The 16119-nt window shown below is 54.3% G+C and overlaps 1 protein-coding gene across 1 annotated transcript in view; it reads right to left on the bottom strand.

The window, feature by feature from the left end:
* Window positions 1-10782, bottom strand: part of LOC135535869 (gamma-aminobutyric acid type B receptor subunit 1-like) — a gene marked incomplete at both ends in the record, with an annotated part of 15202 nt that extends 4420 nt beyond the window's left edge. The window contains 2 exons of the mRNA XM_064962288.1: window positions 565-658; window positions 10675-10782. Of these exons, the coding sequence (XP_064818360.1) occupies window positions 565-658; window positions 10675-10782 (202 nt within the window). The remainder of the gene's footprint in view (window positions 1-564; window positions 659-10674) is intronic.
* Between the last annotated feature and the right edge of the window lie 5337 nt (window positions 10783-16119).

The following is a 16119-nucleotide window of genomic DNA, read 5'->3' on the forward strand; positions in this document are numbered from 1 at the left end:
AGTCTCCTCTCTCCTTACCAAGTCTCCTCTCCTTACCAAGCCTCCTCCCTACCAAGTCTCCCTCTCCTTATCAAGCCTCCCTCTCCTTACCAAGCCTCCTCTCTCCTTATCAAGCCTCCTCTCTCCTTGTCAAGCCTCCTCTCTCCTTACCAAGTCTCCTCCCTCTCTCCTTACCAAGCCTCCCTCTCTCCTTAGCAAGTATCCCTCTCTCCTTATCAAGCCTCCCTCTCTCCTTACCAAGCCTCCCCTCCTTACCAAGTCTCCCCCTCTCTCTCCTTACCAAGTCTCCCTCCCTCTCCTTACCAAGCCTCCCTCTCCTTAGCAAGTATCCTCTCTCCTTACCAAGCCTCCTCCTCTCTCCTTACCAAGCCTCCCCTCCTCTCCTTACCAAGCCTCCTCTCTCCTTACCAAGCCTCCCCTCTCCTTACCAAGCCTCCCTCTCCTTACCAAGCCTCCTCCCCTCCCCTCCACCATCCCTACTTACCTCCCTCTCTCCCACAACCCTTCCTCTCCCCCGCCTCTTCTTACCCTCCCTCCTCCCTCCCTCCCTTCCCATCTCCTTACCAAGCCAAGTATTCATCTTGTCTGAGCTGCAGTGTTCCAGCAGAGGTTGGACCAGAACATCCAGATCTCCTTTAGGGGCCTCTCTCACAAACTTCTACTCAGACAAACAGAGGAATAATTTTCTCTCACAAACTTCTACTCAGACAAACAGAGGAATAATGTTATCTCAAGGCTTCTGCACTATATCCATGTACACATTATATTTCATAATGATTTTGAAAGATTCACAATTTGTTTTGTTTATTCCTTCATAGTCTGGAGTTAACCAATAGTGATGCAGCTCTGAAAACAAACAGGAAGGGGAGAGGCGAGAGAAGAAAAGAGAGGACAGAAAGAGACAGAGAGAGAGAGAGAGAGATGAGAGAAGAGAGGACAGAAACAGACAGAGAGAGAGAGAGCGAGAGAGAGACGAGAGAAGAGAGGACAGAAAGAGAGAGAGAGAGAGAGAGAGAGAGAGAGAGAGAGCGAGAGAGAGAGAGAGAGGAAGACTGAAAGAGAGAGAGAGAGAGAAAGAGAAAAGAGAGGAAGAGACAAGAGAAGGGAAGGAAGGAGATGAGAAGAGACGGGGAGTCATGACTCATACCTCCACAGTGATGTGTAGACTAGAGAATCAACTGTCTGACTCAGTGGTGGATTTAGGTATAGGATTTAGGTATAGGATTTAGGTATATGATTTAGATATAGGATTTAGATATAGGAATTAGGTATAGGATTTAGGTATAGGATTTAGGTATAGGATTTAGGTATAGGATTTAGGTATAGGATTTAGATATAGGAATTAGGTATGGGATTTAGGTATATGATTTAGGTATATGAATTAAGTATAGGATTTAAGTATAGGATTTAAGTATATGATTTAGGTATAGGATTTAAGTATAGTATTTAAGTATAGGATTTAGGTATAGGATTTAGGTATAGGAATTAGATATAGTATTTAAGTATAGGATTTAAGTATAGGATTTAAGTATAGTATTTAAGTATAGGATTTAAGTATAGTATTTAAGTATAGGATTTAAGTATAGGATTTAAGTATAGTATTTAAGTATAGGATTTAAGTATAGTATTTAAGTATAGGATTTAAGTATAGTATTTAAGTATAGGATTTAAGTATAGGATTTAAGTATAGTATTTAAGTATAGTATTTAAGTATAGGATTTAAGTATAGGATTTAAGTATAGGTGACATGGGCAGCCGCGGCAACCTGCCGGGGGCGGCACGGGGCGCCAACACAAAACAAATCGTAATGGTGACATTTGCCCGATCGGTTTTCTATCGCTCATTTGCACGTCAAGTCATTGATATCATGTCACCGTGTGGGACTGTGGGTCAATTAACCTTGTCGGAGTGGGCGCCCTGATTCTAGTTTCTGAGCTAGACAGGCTACTGGCTGGGAAGGTCTCCCACTCAGAAGTACGAGATGGGGAGGTGGGCGGGGGTAGGTTGACCTCAGGTCTCCCCACTGGAAGCCCGAGGTAGAGGGACAGGGGGAGGTTGACCTCAGGTCTCCACACTGGAAGCCCGAGGTAGGGGGGCGGGGGTAGGTTGACCTCAGGTCTCCACACAGGAAGCCCGAGGTAGGGGGGCAGGGTAGGTTGACCTCAGGTCTCCACACTGGAAGCCCGAGGTAGGGGACAGGGTAGGCTGACCTCAGGTCTCCACACTGGAAGCCCGAGGTAGGGGGCAGGGGAGGTTGGATCAGGTCTCCCCACTGGAAGCCCGAGGTAGGGTGCAGGGGGAGGCTGACCTCAGGTCTCCACACTGGAAGCCCGAGGTAGGGGACAAGGGTAGGTTGACCTCAGGTCTCCAAACTGGAAGCCCGAGGTAGGGGGACAGGGGTAGGTTGCCCTCAGGTCTCCAAAATGGAAGCCCGAGGTAGGGGACAGGGTAGGCTGACCTCAGGTCTCCACACTGGAAGCCCGAGGTAGGGGGCGGGGTAGGCTGACCTCAGGTCTCCACACTGGAAGCCCGAGGTAGGGGGCAGGGGGAGGTTGACCTCAGGTCTCCCCACTGGAAGCCCGAGGTAGGGGGCAGGGGGAGGTTGACCTCAGGTCTCCCCACTGGAAGCCCGAGGTAGGGGGGCAGGGGGAGGTTGACCTCAGGTCTCCCCACTGGAAGCCCGAGGTAGGGGGCAGGGGGAGGTTGACCACAGGTCTCCACACTGGAAGCCCGAGGTAGGGGGCAGGGGGAGGCTGACCTCAGGTCTCCACACTGGAAGCCCGAGGTAGGGGGCGGGGTAGGTTAACCCCAGGTCTCCCCACTGGAAGCCCGAGGTAGGGGGCGGGGTAGGCTGACCTCAGGTCTCCTCACTGGAAGCCCGAGGTAGGGGGCAGGGGGAGGCTGACCTCAGGTCTCCACACTGGAAGCCCGAGGTAGGGGGGCAGGGGGAGGTTGACCTCAGGTCTCCCCACTGGAAGCCCGAGGTAGGGAGACAGGGGTAGGTTGACCTCAGGTCTCCATACTGGAAGCCCGAGGTAGGGGGACAGGGGTAGGTTGACCTCAGGTCTCCACACTGGAAGCCCGAGGTGGGGGGCAGGGGGAGGTTGACCTCAGGTCTCCACACTGGAAGCCCGAGGTAGGGGGGCGGGGGTAGGTTGACCTCAGGTCTCCTCACTGGAAGCCCGAGGTAGGGGGCAGGGGTAGGTTGACCTCGGGTCTCCCCACTGGAAGCCCGAGGTAGGGGGGCAGGGGGAGGTTGACCTCAGGTCTCCCCACTGGAAGCCCGAGGTAGGGGGCAGGGGGAGGTTGACCTCAGGTCTCCACACTGGAAGCCCGAGGTAGGGGGCAGGGGAGGCTGACCTCAGGTCTCCACACTGGAAGCCCGAGGTAGGGGGGCGGGGGTAGGTTAACCTCAGGTCTCCCCACTGGAAGCCCGAGGTAGGGGGAGGGGGTAGGTTGACCTCAGGTCTCCTCACTGGAAGCCCGAGGTAGGGGGGCAGGGGGAGGTTGACCTCAGGTCTCCACACTGGAAGCCCGAGGTAGGGGGGCAGGGGGAGGTTGACCTCAGGTCTCCCCACTGGAAGCCCGAGGTAGGGAGACAGGGGTAGGTTGACCTCAGGTCTCCATACTGGAAGCCCGAGGTAGGGGGACAGGGTAGGCTGACCCCAGGTCTCCACACTGGAAGCCCGAGGTGGGGGCAGGGGAGGCTGACCTCAGGTCTCCACACTGGAAGCCCGAGGTAGGGGGGGGGTAGGTTGACCTCAGGTCTCCTCACTGGAAGCCCGAGGTAGGGGGCAGGGGTAGGTTGACCTCGGGTCTCCCCACTAGAAGCCCGAGGTTGGGGAGGTGGGGTAGGTTGACCTCAGATCACCCCACTGGAAGCCTGAGGTAGGGGGGCACGGGTAGGTTGACCTCAGGTCTCCCCACTGGAAGCCTGAGGTAGGGGACAGGGGTAGGGCTGACCTCAGGTCTCCACACTGGAAGCCCGAGGTAGGGGACAGGGTAGGTTGACCTCAGGTCTCCACACTGGAAGCCCGAGGTAGGGGGACAAAGGTAGGTTGACCTCAGGTCTCCACACTGGAAGCCCGAGGTAGGGAGCAGGGGTAGGTTGACCTCAGGTCTCCACACTGGAAGCCCGAGGTAGGGGGACAGGGGTAGGTTGACCTCAGGTCTCCACACTGGAAGCCAGAGGTAGGGGGGCAGGGGTAGGTTGACCTCAGGTCTCCACACTGGAAGCCCGAGGTAGGGGGGCGGGGGTAGGTTGACCTCAGGTCTCCCCACTAGAAGCCCGAGGTAGGGAGGTGGGGGTAGGCTGACTCTCAGGTCGCCCCACTGGAAGCCTGAGGTAGGGGGGCGGGGGTAGGTTGACCTCAGGTCTCCACACTGGAAGCCCGAGGTAGGGGGACAGGGGTAGGTTGACCTCAGGTCTCCACACTGGAAGCCCGAGCTAGGGGGGAGGGGGTGAGGTTGACCTCAGGTCTCCACACAGGAAACCGAGGTTGGGGGGCAGGGGGAGGTTGACCTCAGGTCTCCCCACTGGAAGCCCAAAGTAGGGGGGCAGGGGGAGGTTGACCTCAGGTTTCCACACTGGAAGCCCGAGGTAGGGGGCAGGGGGAGGTTGACCTCAGGTCTACACACTGGAAGCCCGAGGTAGGGGGGCAGGGGGAGGTTGACCTCAGGTCTCCACACTGGAATCCCGAGGTAGGGGGGCAGGGGGAGGTTGACCTCAGGTCTCCCCACTGGAAGCCCGAGGTAGGTGGGCGGGGGTAGGTTGACCTTAGGTCTCCACACTGGAATCCCGAGGTAGGGGGGCGGGGGTAGGTTGACCTCAGGTCTCCCCACTGGAAGCCCGAGGTATTGGACAGGGGTAGGTTGACCTCAGGTCTCCACACTGGAAGCCCGAGGTAGGGAGGTGGGGGTAGGTTGACCTCAGGTTTGCGCCACTGGAAGCCCGAGGTAGGGGGACAGGGGTAGGTTGACCTCAGGTCTCCACACTGGAAGCCCGAGGTAGGGGGACAAAGGTAGGTTGACCTCAGGTCTCCACACTGGAAGCCCGAGGTAGGGAGCAGGGGTAGGTTGACCTCAGGTCTCCACACTGGAAGCCCGAGGTAGGGGGACAGGGGTAGGTTGACCTCAGGTCTCCACACTGGAAGCCAGAGGTAGGGGGGCAGGGTAGGTTGACCTCAGGTCTCCACACTGGAAGCCCGAGGTAGGGGGCGGGGGTAGGCTGACTCCCAGGTCTCCCCACTAGAAGCCCGAGGTAGGGAGGTGGGGGTAGGTTGACTCTCAGGTCGCCCACTGGAAGCCTGAGGTAGGGGGGCGGGGGTAGGTTGACCTCAGGTCTCCACACTGGAAGCCCGAGGTAGGGGGACAGGGGTAGGTTGACCTCATGTCTCCACACTGGAAGCCCGAGTTTGGGGGACAGGGGTAGGTTGACCTCAGGTCTCCACACTGGAAGCCCAAGGTAGGGGGACAGGGGTAGGTTGACCTCAGGTCTCCACACTGGAAGCCCGAGCTAGGGGGGAGGGGGTGAGGTTGACCTCAGGTCTCCACACAGGAAACCGAGGTTGGGGGGCAGGGGGAGGTTGACCTCAGGTCTCCCCACTGGAAGCCCAAAGTAGGGGGGCAGGGGGAGGTTGACCTCAGGTTTCCACACTGGAAGCCCGAGGTAGGGGGCAGGGGGAGGTTGACCTCAGGTCTACACACTGGAAGCCCGAGGTAGGGGGGCAGGGGGAGGTTGACCTCAGGTCTCCACACTGGAATCCCGAGGTAGGGGGCAGGGGGAGGTTGACCTCAGGTCTCCCCACTGGAAGCCCGAGGTAGGTGGGCGGGGGTAGGTTGACCTCAGGTCTCCTCACTGGAAGCCCGAGGTAGGGGGGCAGGGGGAGGTTGGACCTTAGGTCTCCACACTGGAATCCCGAGGTAGGGGGCAGGGGGGAGGCTGACCTCAGGTCTCCCCACTGGAAGCCCGAGGTAGGGGGCGGGGTAGGCTGACCTCAGGTCTCCCCACTGGAAGCCCGAGGTATTGGACAGGGTAGGCTGACCCCAGGTCTCCACACTGGAAGCCCGAGGTAGGGAGGTGGGGGTAGGTTGACCTCAGGTCGCCCCACTGGAAGCTTGAGGTAGGGGGGCGGGGGTAGGTTGACCTCAGGTCTCCACACTGGAAGCCTGAGGTAGGGGGACAGGGGTAGGTTGACCTCAGGTCTCCACACTGGAAGCCCGAGGTAGGGGGACAGGGGTAGGTTGACCTCAAGTCTCCACACTGGAAGCCCGAGGTAGGGGGCGGGGGTAGGTTGACCTCAGGTCTCCACACTGGAAGCCCGAGCTAGGGTGGCGGGGGTGAGGTTGACCTCAGGTCTCCACACTGGAAACCCGGGGTAGGGGGGCAGGGGGAGGTTGACCTCAGGTCTCCCACTTGAAGCCTGGAAGTAGGGGCAGGGGAGGTTGACCTCAGGTCTCCACACTGGAAGCCCGAGGTAGGGGGCAGGGGGAGGTTGACCTCAGGTCTCCACACTGGAAGCCCGAGGTAGGGGGGCAGGGGGAGGTTGACCTCAGGTCTCCACACTGGAATCCCGATGTAGGGGGGCAGGGGGAGGTTGACCTCAGGTCTCCCCACTGGAAGCCCGAGGTAGGTGGGCGGGGGTAGGTTGACCTCAGGTCTCCTCACTGGAAGCCCGAGGTAGGGGGTTAGGGGGAATTTGACCTTAGGTCTCCACACCGGAATCCCGAGGTAGGGGGGCAGTGGGAGGTTGACCTCAGGTCTCCCCACTGGAAGCCCGAGGTAGGGGGGCAGGGGGAGGTTGACCTCAGGTCTCCACACTGGAAGCTCGAGGTAGGGGGGCAGGGGTAGGTTGACCTCAGGTCTCCCCACTGGAAGCCCGAGGTAGAGGGACAGGGGTAGGTTGACCTCAGGTCTCCACACTGGAAGCCCGAGGTAGGGAGGTGGGGGTAGGTTGACCTAAGGTCACCCCACTGGAAGCCTGAGGTAGGGGGGCAGGGGTAGGTTGACCTCAGGTCTCCACACTGGAAGCCCGAGTTAGGGGGACAGGGGTAGGTTGACCTCAGGTCTCCACACTGGAAGCCCGAGGTAGGGGGCAGGGGTAGGTTGACCTCAGGTCTCCACACTGGAAGCCCGAGGTAGGGGGACAGGGGTAGGTTGACCTCAGGTCTCCACACTGGAAGCCCGAGGTAGGGGGACTGGGGTAGGTTGACCTCAGGTCTCCACACTGGAAGCCCGAGGTAGGGGGGCGGGGGTAGGTTGACCTCAGGTCTCCCCACTAGAAGCCCGAGGTAGGGAGGTGGGGGTAGGTTGACCTCAGGTCGCCCCACTGGAAGCCTGAGGTAGGGGGGTGGGGGTAGGTTGACCTCAGGTCTCCACACTGGAAGCCTGAGGTAGGGGGACAGGGTAGGTTGACCTCAGGTCTCCACACTGGAAGCCCGAGGTAGGGGGACAGGTGTAGGTTGACCTCAGGTCTCCACACTGGAAGCCCGAGGTAGGGGGACAGGGGTAGGGTGACCTCAGGTCTCCACACTGGAAGCCCGAGGTAGGGGGCAGGTGAAGTTGACCTCAGGTCTCCTCACTGGAAGCCCGAGGTAGGGGGCAGGGGGAGGTTGACTTCCATGTCTCCACACTGGAATCCCTGAGGTAGGGGGCAGGGTAGGTTGACTCAGGTCTCCACACTGGAAGCCTGGAGGTAGGGGGACAGGGGTAGGTTGACCTCAGGTCTCCACACTGGAAGCCCGAGGTAGGGGGACAGGGGTAGGGTGACCTCAGGTCTCCACACTGGAAGCCCGAGGTAGGGGGGCAGGTGTAGGTTGACCTCAGGTCTCCTCACTGGAAGCCCGAGGTAGGGGGCAGGGGGAGGTTGACTTCATGTCTCCACACTGGAATCCCGAGGTAGGGGGGCAGGGGTAGGTTGACCTCAGGTCTCCACACTGGAAGCCCGAGGTAGGGGGACAGGGGTAGGTTGACCTCAGGTCTCCACACTGGAAGCCCGAGGTAGGGGGACAGGGGGAGGTTGACCTCAAGTCTCCACACTGGAAGCCCGAGCTAGGGGGGAGGGGGTGAGGTTGACCTCAGGTCTCCACACAGGAAACCCGAGGTTGGGGGGCAGGGGAAGGTTGACCTCAGGTCTCCCCACTGGAAGCCCGAAGTAGGGGGGCAGGGGAGGTTGACCTCAGGTCTCCACACTGGAAGCCCGAGGTAGGGGGCAGGGGAGGCTGGACCTCAGGTCTCCACACTGGAAGCCCGAGGTAGGGGGCAGGGGGGAGGTTGACCTCAGGTCTCCACACTGGAATCCCGAGGTAGGGGGGCAGGGGGAGGTTGACCTCAGGTCTCCCCACTGGAAGCCCGAGGTAGGGGTACAGGGGTAGGGTGACCTCAGGTCTCCACACTGGAAGCCCGAGGTAGGGGGCAGGTGTAGGTTGACCTCAGGTCTAGGTAGGGACCTCAGGTCACCCCACTGGAAGCTTGAGGTAGGGGGGCGGGGGTAGGTTGACCTCAGGTCTCCACACTGGAAGCCTGAGGTAGGAGGACAGGGGTAGGTTGACCTCAGGTCTCCACACTGGAAGCCCGAGCTAGGGGGCGGGGGTAGGTTGACCTCAGGTCTCCACACTGGAAGCCCGAGCTAGGGGGGCGGGGGTGAGGTTGACCTCAGGTCTCCACACTGGAAACCCGAGGTAGGGGGGCAGGGGGAGGTTGACCTCAGGTCTCCCCACTGGAAGCCCGAAGTAGGGGGGCAGGGGGAGGTTGACCTCAGGTCTCCACACTGGAATCCCGAGGTAGGGGGGCAGGGGGAGGTTGACCTCAGGTCTCCACACTGGAATCCCGAGGTAGGTGGGCGGGGGTAGGTTGACCTCAGGTCTCCTCACTGGAAGCCCGAGGTAGGGGGGCAGGGGGAGGTTGACCTTAGGTCTCCACACTGGAATCCCGAGGTAGGGGGGCAGGGGGAGGTTGACCTCAGGTCTCCCCACTGGAAGCCCGAGGTAGGGGGGCAGGGGGAGGTTGACCTCAGGTCTCCACACTGGAAGCTCGAGGTAGGGGGGTGGGGGTAGGTTGACCTCAGGTCTCCCCACTGGAATCCCGAGGTAGGGGGACAGGGGTAGGTTGACCTCAGGTCTCCACACTGGAAGCCCGAGGTAGGGAGGTGGGGGTAGGTTGACCTCAGGTCACCCCACTGGAAGCCTGGAGGTAGGGGGCGGGGTAGGCTGACCCAGGTCTCCACACTGGAAGCCTGAGGTAGGGGACAGGGGTAGGTTGACCTCAGGTCTCCACACTGGAAGCACGAGGTAGGGGGACAGGGGTAGGTTGAGCTCAGGTCTCCACACTGGAAGCCCGAGGTAGGGGGACAGGGGTAGGTTGACCTCAGGTCTCCACACTGGAATCCCGAGGTAGGGGAGCAGGGGGAGGTTGACCTCAGGTCTCCCCACTGGAAGCCCGAGGTAGGTGGGCGGGGGTAGGTTGACCTCAGGTCTCCTCACTGGAAGCCCGAGGTAGGGGGACAGGGGGAGGTTGACCTTAGGTCTCCACACTGGAATCCCGAGGTAGGGGGGCAGGGGGAGGTTGACCTCAGGTCTCCTCACTGGAAGCCCGAGGTAGGGGGAAGGGGAGGCTGACCCAGGTCTCCACACTGGAAGCTCGAGGTAGTGGGGCGGGGGTAGGTTGACCTCAGGTCTCCCCACTGGAAGCCCGAGGTAGGGGACAGGGGTAGGCTGACCTCAGGTCTCCACACTGGAAGCCCGAGGTAGGGGGGCGGGGGTAGGCTGACCTCAGGTCTCCTCACTGGAAGCCCGAGGTAGGGGGACAGGGGTAGGTTGACCTCAGGTCTCCACACTGGAATCCCGAGGTAGGGGGGCGGGGGTAGGTTGACCTCAGGTCTCCCCACTAGTAGCCCGAGGTAGGGAGGTGGGGGTAGGTTGACCTCAGGTCACCCCACTGGAAGCCTGAGGTAGGGGGAGCAGGGGAATCTATCAAATAGCGCACCTCTAACTTTGTAGAGTACTAATGCCTCTGAACGGGGGTTCTCCATGGAGCCAAGCTAGAACCACCACTGATCTGACTCATACCGCCACACTGATGTGTAGACTAGATGATTTACTATCTGACTCATACCTTCACACTGATGTGTAGATGATCAACTATCTGACTCATACCTCCACAGTGATGTGTAGACTAGAGGATCAACTATCTGACTCATACCTCCACAGTGATGTGTAGACTAGAGGATCAACTATCTGACTCATACCTCCACAGTGATGTGTAGAGGATCAACTATCTGACTCATACCTCCACAGTGATGTGTAGAGGATCAACTATCTGACTCATACCTCCACAGTGATGTGTAGACTAGAGGATCAACTATCTGACTCATACCTCCACAGTGATGTGTAGACTAGAGGATCAACTATCTGACTCATACCTCCACAGTGATGTGTAGACTAGAGGATCAACTATCTGACTCATACCTCCACAGTGATGTGTAGAGGATCAACTATCTGACTCATACCTCCACAGTGATGTGTAGAGGATCAACTATCTGACTCATACCTCCACAGTGATGTGTAGAGGATCAACTATCTGACTCATACCTCCACAGTGATGTGTAGAGGATCAACTATCTGACTCATACCTCCACAGTGATGTGTAGACTAGAGGATCAACTATCTGACTCATACCTCCACAGTGATGTGTAGAGGATCCACTATTTGCCAGATCATGAGTGACAGGACGTCGATGACCAGCAGCACCCCCACGGTGGCATAGAGTTTCCACGGCTCCAGATGCTGCAAGGAATCATGGGATATAGGAGGACTGGTCAGTTAGGGTGTGTTTCAAATGGCACCCTGTATGGCACCCACTACTTTAGCACCCTTTTCCCTGTATAGTTCACTACTTTGGCACCCTGTTCCCGACAGGAAATAGGGCACTACTTTGGCGCCCTGTTCCCTACAGGAAATAGGGCACTACTTTGGCACGCTGTTCCCTACAGTAAATAGGGCACTACTTTGGCGCCCTGTTCCCTACAGGAAATAGGGCACTACTTTGGCGCCCAGTTCCCTACAGTGGAAACCCCTCTAGACCATCCCTCTAGACCATCCCTCTACCCCTCTAGACATCCCTCTAGACCATCCCTCTAGACCCTCCCTCTACCCCTCTAGACCATCCCTCTAGACCATCCCTCTCCCCTCTAGACCATCCCTCTACCCCTCTAGACCATCCCTCTACCCCTCTAGACCATCCCTCTACCCCTCCAGACCATCCCACTACCACTCTAGACCACCCCTCTAGACCATCCCTCTAGACCACCCCTCTGGACCATCCCTCCAGAGCACCCCTCTACCCCTCTAGACCATCCCTCTACCCCTCTAGACCACCCCTCTACCCCTCTAGACCATCCCTCCAGACAATCCCTCTAGACCATCCCTCTAGACCATCCCTCTACCCCTCTAGACGTCCCTCTAGACCATCCCTCTAGACCCTCCCTCTACCCCTCTAGACCATCCCTCTACCCCTCTAGACCATCCCTCTACCCCTCTAGATCACCCCTCTACCCCTCTAGACCATCCCTCCAGACCATCCCTGTAGACCATCCCTGTAGACCATCCCTCTAGACCCTCCCTCTACCCCTCTAGACCATCCCTCTACCCCTCTACCCCATCCCTCTACCCCTCTAGACCCTCCCTCTACCCCTCTAGACCCTCCCTATACCCCTCTAGACCCTCCCTCTACCCCTCCAGACCATCCCTGTAGACCATCCCTCTAGACTACCCCTCTACCCCTCTAGACCATCCCTCAGTACAATACTGTTGTCCAGGGGCACTTTATAGTGAATAGGGCCCCATTTTGGACAAACCCTTTGGTGGATGAACACAGGGGATCATGGCCCAAGGCCCAGACATCCGTTCGAGTTGACTGTGAGGGATTAACGATGACATAAATAGACTGGAGCCTGAGCTCACAGAGAAAACAGAGATTCAATTCAATCTGCCCCCCACCAAAGCGTCTGGTTGGGCCGTAAACATTTAAACACAGGGTCCATACCAAATTAAAACCCAACGAGCAGCGCTCACTGACAAAAAATAAAATAAAATAATAATAATAATAATAATAATAATATTTAATAAAGGTAAAAATACTATTTTATGTAACTGTTTGAAAGAAGAAAAATAAAAAGTGAGGAGAGACAACGAACCGATAACGTAACTGTAATATTGATTTTGTTGCATTATCCCAGAGGATTAAATGTTCTGTAACGAATTAGATTTATTCTCCTCATAGGAAGCAGAACGATAAAGAACTTGCATCCCAAATGGCACCCTACCCTACACTCCTATTCCCTATAGGGCCCTGGTCAAATGTAGTGCACTACAAAGGGGAATAGGCTGCCATTTGGGATGGACATTCTATTCACTATCTATTGTCCGAGTTATAGTCCACACTGTCTTCTATATAGTAGTAGATATATCAGTAATTCAGTTGAAAAACACAAAGGTAGAAGTAAACGTAAACTTTTCCTACAGTCAAATGACCAAATCGCCCTCTATTGATTTCATGGGTGGAATGTTCTTAATATTATGTTAATATTAATATATTTTAAATATTTTATTAATATTAATAAATAGTAATATTTTTTAAATATTAATAGATATTTTTTATTTTATTAATATTAATATAGTTTAAATATTTTATTAATATTAATACATAGTAATATTTTTTAACTATTAATAGATATGTTTTATTTTATTAATATTAATATATTTTTAATATTATATTAATATTAATAAATATTATTTCTTACAAACCTGCGGATTGGTGTTTCTATGTTATATTTCAGTCTTCTGTGATGTACAAAAAGTGTAATATTGGGATTCAAACTCAAAATGTAATATATTTTAACTCTATATCTGACATGGTACAGGTGTCTTCTTTCTTAAAAGCCCATAACCACGTGTGTGACGTGTATACCTTTATATGAAAGTAGATTTGTTTTAAGACTACCTAGAAACACTCTGTGTGACCCTGATTTAGCCCAAAGAAGTAAAAGGTTAAACATGCCTCATATCTAGATACTGTGGAAATGTATGTGACATGGCAAACATAGAGGATCACCTAACACTAGCAGAAAATACATTTTACACCTATTATCTACTTGAAATAGAAACATATTTATCACACACACCCTATTTTACACGGGTGGCAGGTAGCCTAGTGGTTAGAGCGTTGGGCCGTGACGGAAAGGTTGCTGGATCGAATCCTCGAGTTGACAAGGTAAAAACCTGCAGGGCAATGAAGACGCGGATGTCGATTAAGGAAGCACCCCGCCACCTGGTTTCCTCCCAGTGTTGTACAACTGACTAGGTATCCTGGTTTCCTCCCAGTGTTGTACAACTGACTAGGTATCCTGGTTTCCTCCCAGTGTTGTACAACTGACTAGGTATCCTGGTTTCCTCCCAGTGTTGTACAACTGACTAGATATCCTGGTTTCCTCCCAGTGTTGTACAACTGACTAGGTATCCTGGTTTCTCTCCCAGTGTTGTACAACTGACTAGGTATCCTGGTTTCCTCCCAGTGTTGTACAACTGACTAGGTATCCTGGTTTCCTCCCAGTGTTGTACAACTGACTAGGTATCCTGGTTTCCTCCCAGTGTTGTACAACTGACTAGGTATCCTGGTTTCCTCCCAGTGTTGTACAACTGACTAGGTATCCTGGTTTCCTGTTTCCCAGTGTTGTACAACTGACTAGGTATCCTGGTTTCCTCCCAGTGTTGTACAACTGACTAGGTATCCTGGTTTCCTCCCCAGTGTTGTCCTTTGCTCTCCCAGTGTTGTACAACTGACTAGGTATCCTGGTTTCCTCCCAGTGTTGTACAACTGACTAGGTATCCTGGTTTCCTCCCAGTGTTGTACAACTGACTAGGTATCCTGGTTTCCTCCCAGTGTTGTACAACTGACTAGGTATCCTGGTTTCCTCCCAGTGTTGTACAACTGACTAGGTATCCTGGTTTCCTCCCAGTGTTGTACAACTGACTAGGTATCCTGGTTTCCTCCCAGTGTTGTACAACTGACTAGGTATCCTGGTTTCCTCCCAGTGTTGTACAACTGACTAGGTTCCAGTGTTGTGCTAGGTATCCTGGTTTCCTCCCACCAAGACTAGGTATCCTGGTTTCCTCCCAGTGTTGTACAACTGACTAGGTATCCTGGTTTCCTCCCAGTGTTGTACAACTGACTAGGTATCCTGGTTTCCTCCCAGTGTTGTACAACTGACTAGGTATCCTGGTTTCCTCCCAGTGTTGTACAACTGACTAGATATCCTGGTTTCCTCCCAGTGTTGTACAACTGACTAGGTATCCTGGTTTCCTCCCAGTGTTGTACAACTGACTAGGTATCCTGGTTTCCTCCCAGTGTTGTGCAACTGACTAGGTATCCTGGTTTCCTCCCAGTGTTGTACAACTGACTAGGTATCCTGGTTTCCTCCCAGTGTTGTACAACTGACGAGGTATCCTGGTTTCCTCCCAGTGTTGTACAACTGACTAGGTATCCTGGTTTCCTCCCAGTGTTGTACAACTGACTAGGTATCCTGGTTTCCTCCCAGTGTTGTACAACTGACTAGGTATCCTGGTTTCCTCCCAGTGTTGTACAACTGACAAGGTATCCTGGTTTCCTCCCAGTGTTGTACAACTGACTAGGTATCCTGGTTTCCTCCCAGTGTTGTACAACTGACTAGGTATCCTGGTTTCCTCCCAGTGTTGTACAACTGACTAGGTATCCTGTCCCCAGTGTTGTACAACTGACTAGGTATCCTGGTTTCCTCCCAGTGTTGTACAACTGACTAGGTATCCTGGTTTCCTCCCAGTGTTGTACAACTGACTAGGTATCCTGGTTTCCTCCCAGTGTTGTACAACTGACTAGGTATCCTGGTTTCCTCCCAGTGTTGTACAACTGACTAGATATCCTGGTTTCCTCCCAGTGTTGTACAACTGACTAGGTATCCTGGTTTCCTCCCAGGTTACAACTCTAGGTATCCTCCCAGTGTTGTACAACTGACTAGGTATCCTGGTTTTCAGTGTTGTACCCAGTGTTGTACAACTGACTAGGTATCCTGGTTTCCTCCCAGTGTTGTACAACTGACTAGGTATCCTGGTTTTCCTCCCATGTTGTCCCAGTGTTCCCAGTGTTGTACAACTGACTAGGTATCCTGGTTTCCTCCCAGTGTTGTACCAGTGTTGTACAACTGACTAGGTATCCTGGTTTCCTCCCAGTGTACAACTGTACAACTGACTAGGTATCCTGGTTTCCTCCCCAGTGTTGTACAACTGACTAGGTATCCTGGTTTCCTCCCAGTGTTGTACAACTGACTAGGTATCCTGACTAGGTATCCTGGTTTCCTCCCAGTGTTGTACAACTGACTAGGTATCCTGGTTTCCTCCCAGTGTTGTACAACTGACTAGGTATCCTGGTTTCCTCCCAGTGTTGTACAACTGACTAGGTATCCTGGTTTCCTCCCAGTGTTGTACAACTGACAACTGTACAAGGTATCCTGGTTTCCTCCCAGTGTTGTACAACTGACTAGGTATCCTGGTTTCCTCCCAGTGTTGTACAACTGACTAGGTATCCTGGTTTCCTCCCCAGTGTTGTACAACTGACTAGATATCCTGGTTTCCTCCCAGTGTTGTACAACTGACTAGGTATCCTGGTTTCCTCCCAGTGTTGTACAACTACTAGGTATCCTGGTTTCCTCCCCAGTGTTGTACAACTGACTAGGTATCCTCCCAGTGTTGTACAACTGACTAGGTATCCTGGTTTCCTCCCAGTGTTGTACAACTGACTAGGGTATCCTGGTTTCCTCCCAGTGTTGTACAACTGACTAGGTATCCTGGTTTCCTCCCAGTGTTGTACAACTGACTAGGTATCCTGGTTTCCTCCCAGTGTTGTACAACTGACTAGGTATCCTGGTTTCCCCAGTGTTGTACAACTCCCAGTGTTGTACAACTGACTAGGTATCCCCAGTGGTACAACTTTCCTGGTTTCCTCCCAGTGTTGTACAACTGACTAGGTATCCTGGTTTCCTCCCAGTGTTGTACAACTGACTAGGTATCCTGTTGTACAACTGACTTTCCTGG

Source organism: Oncorhynchus masou, unplaced genomic scaffold (genome assembly GCF_036934945.1).
Source record: "Oncorhynchus masou masou isolate Uvic2021 unplaced genomic scaffold, UVic_Omas_1.1 unplaced_scaffold_5228, whole genome shotgun sequence".
NCBI classification, from domain to species: Eukaryota; Metazoa; Chordata; class Actinopteri; order Salmoniformes; family Salmonidae; genus Oncorhynchus; species Oncorhynchus masou.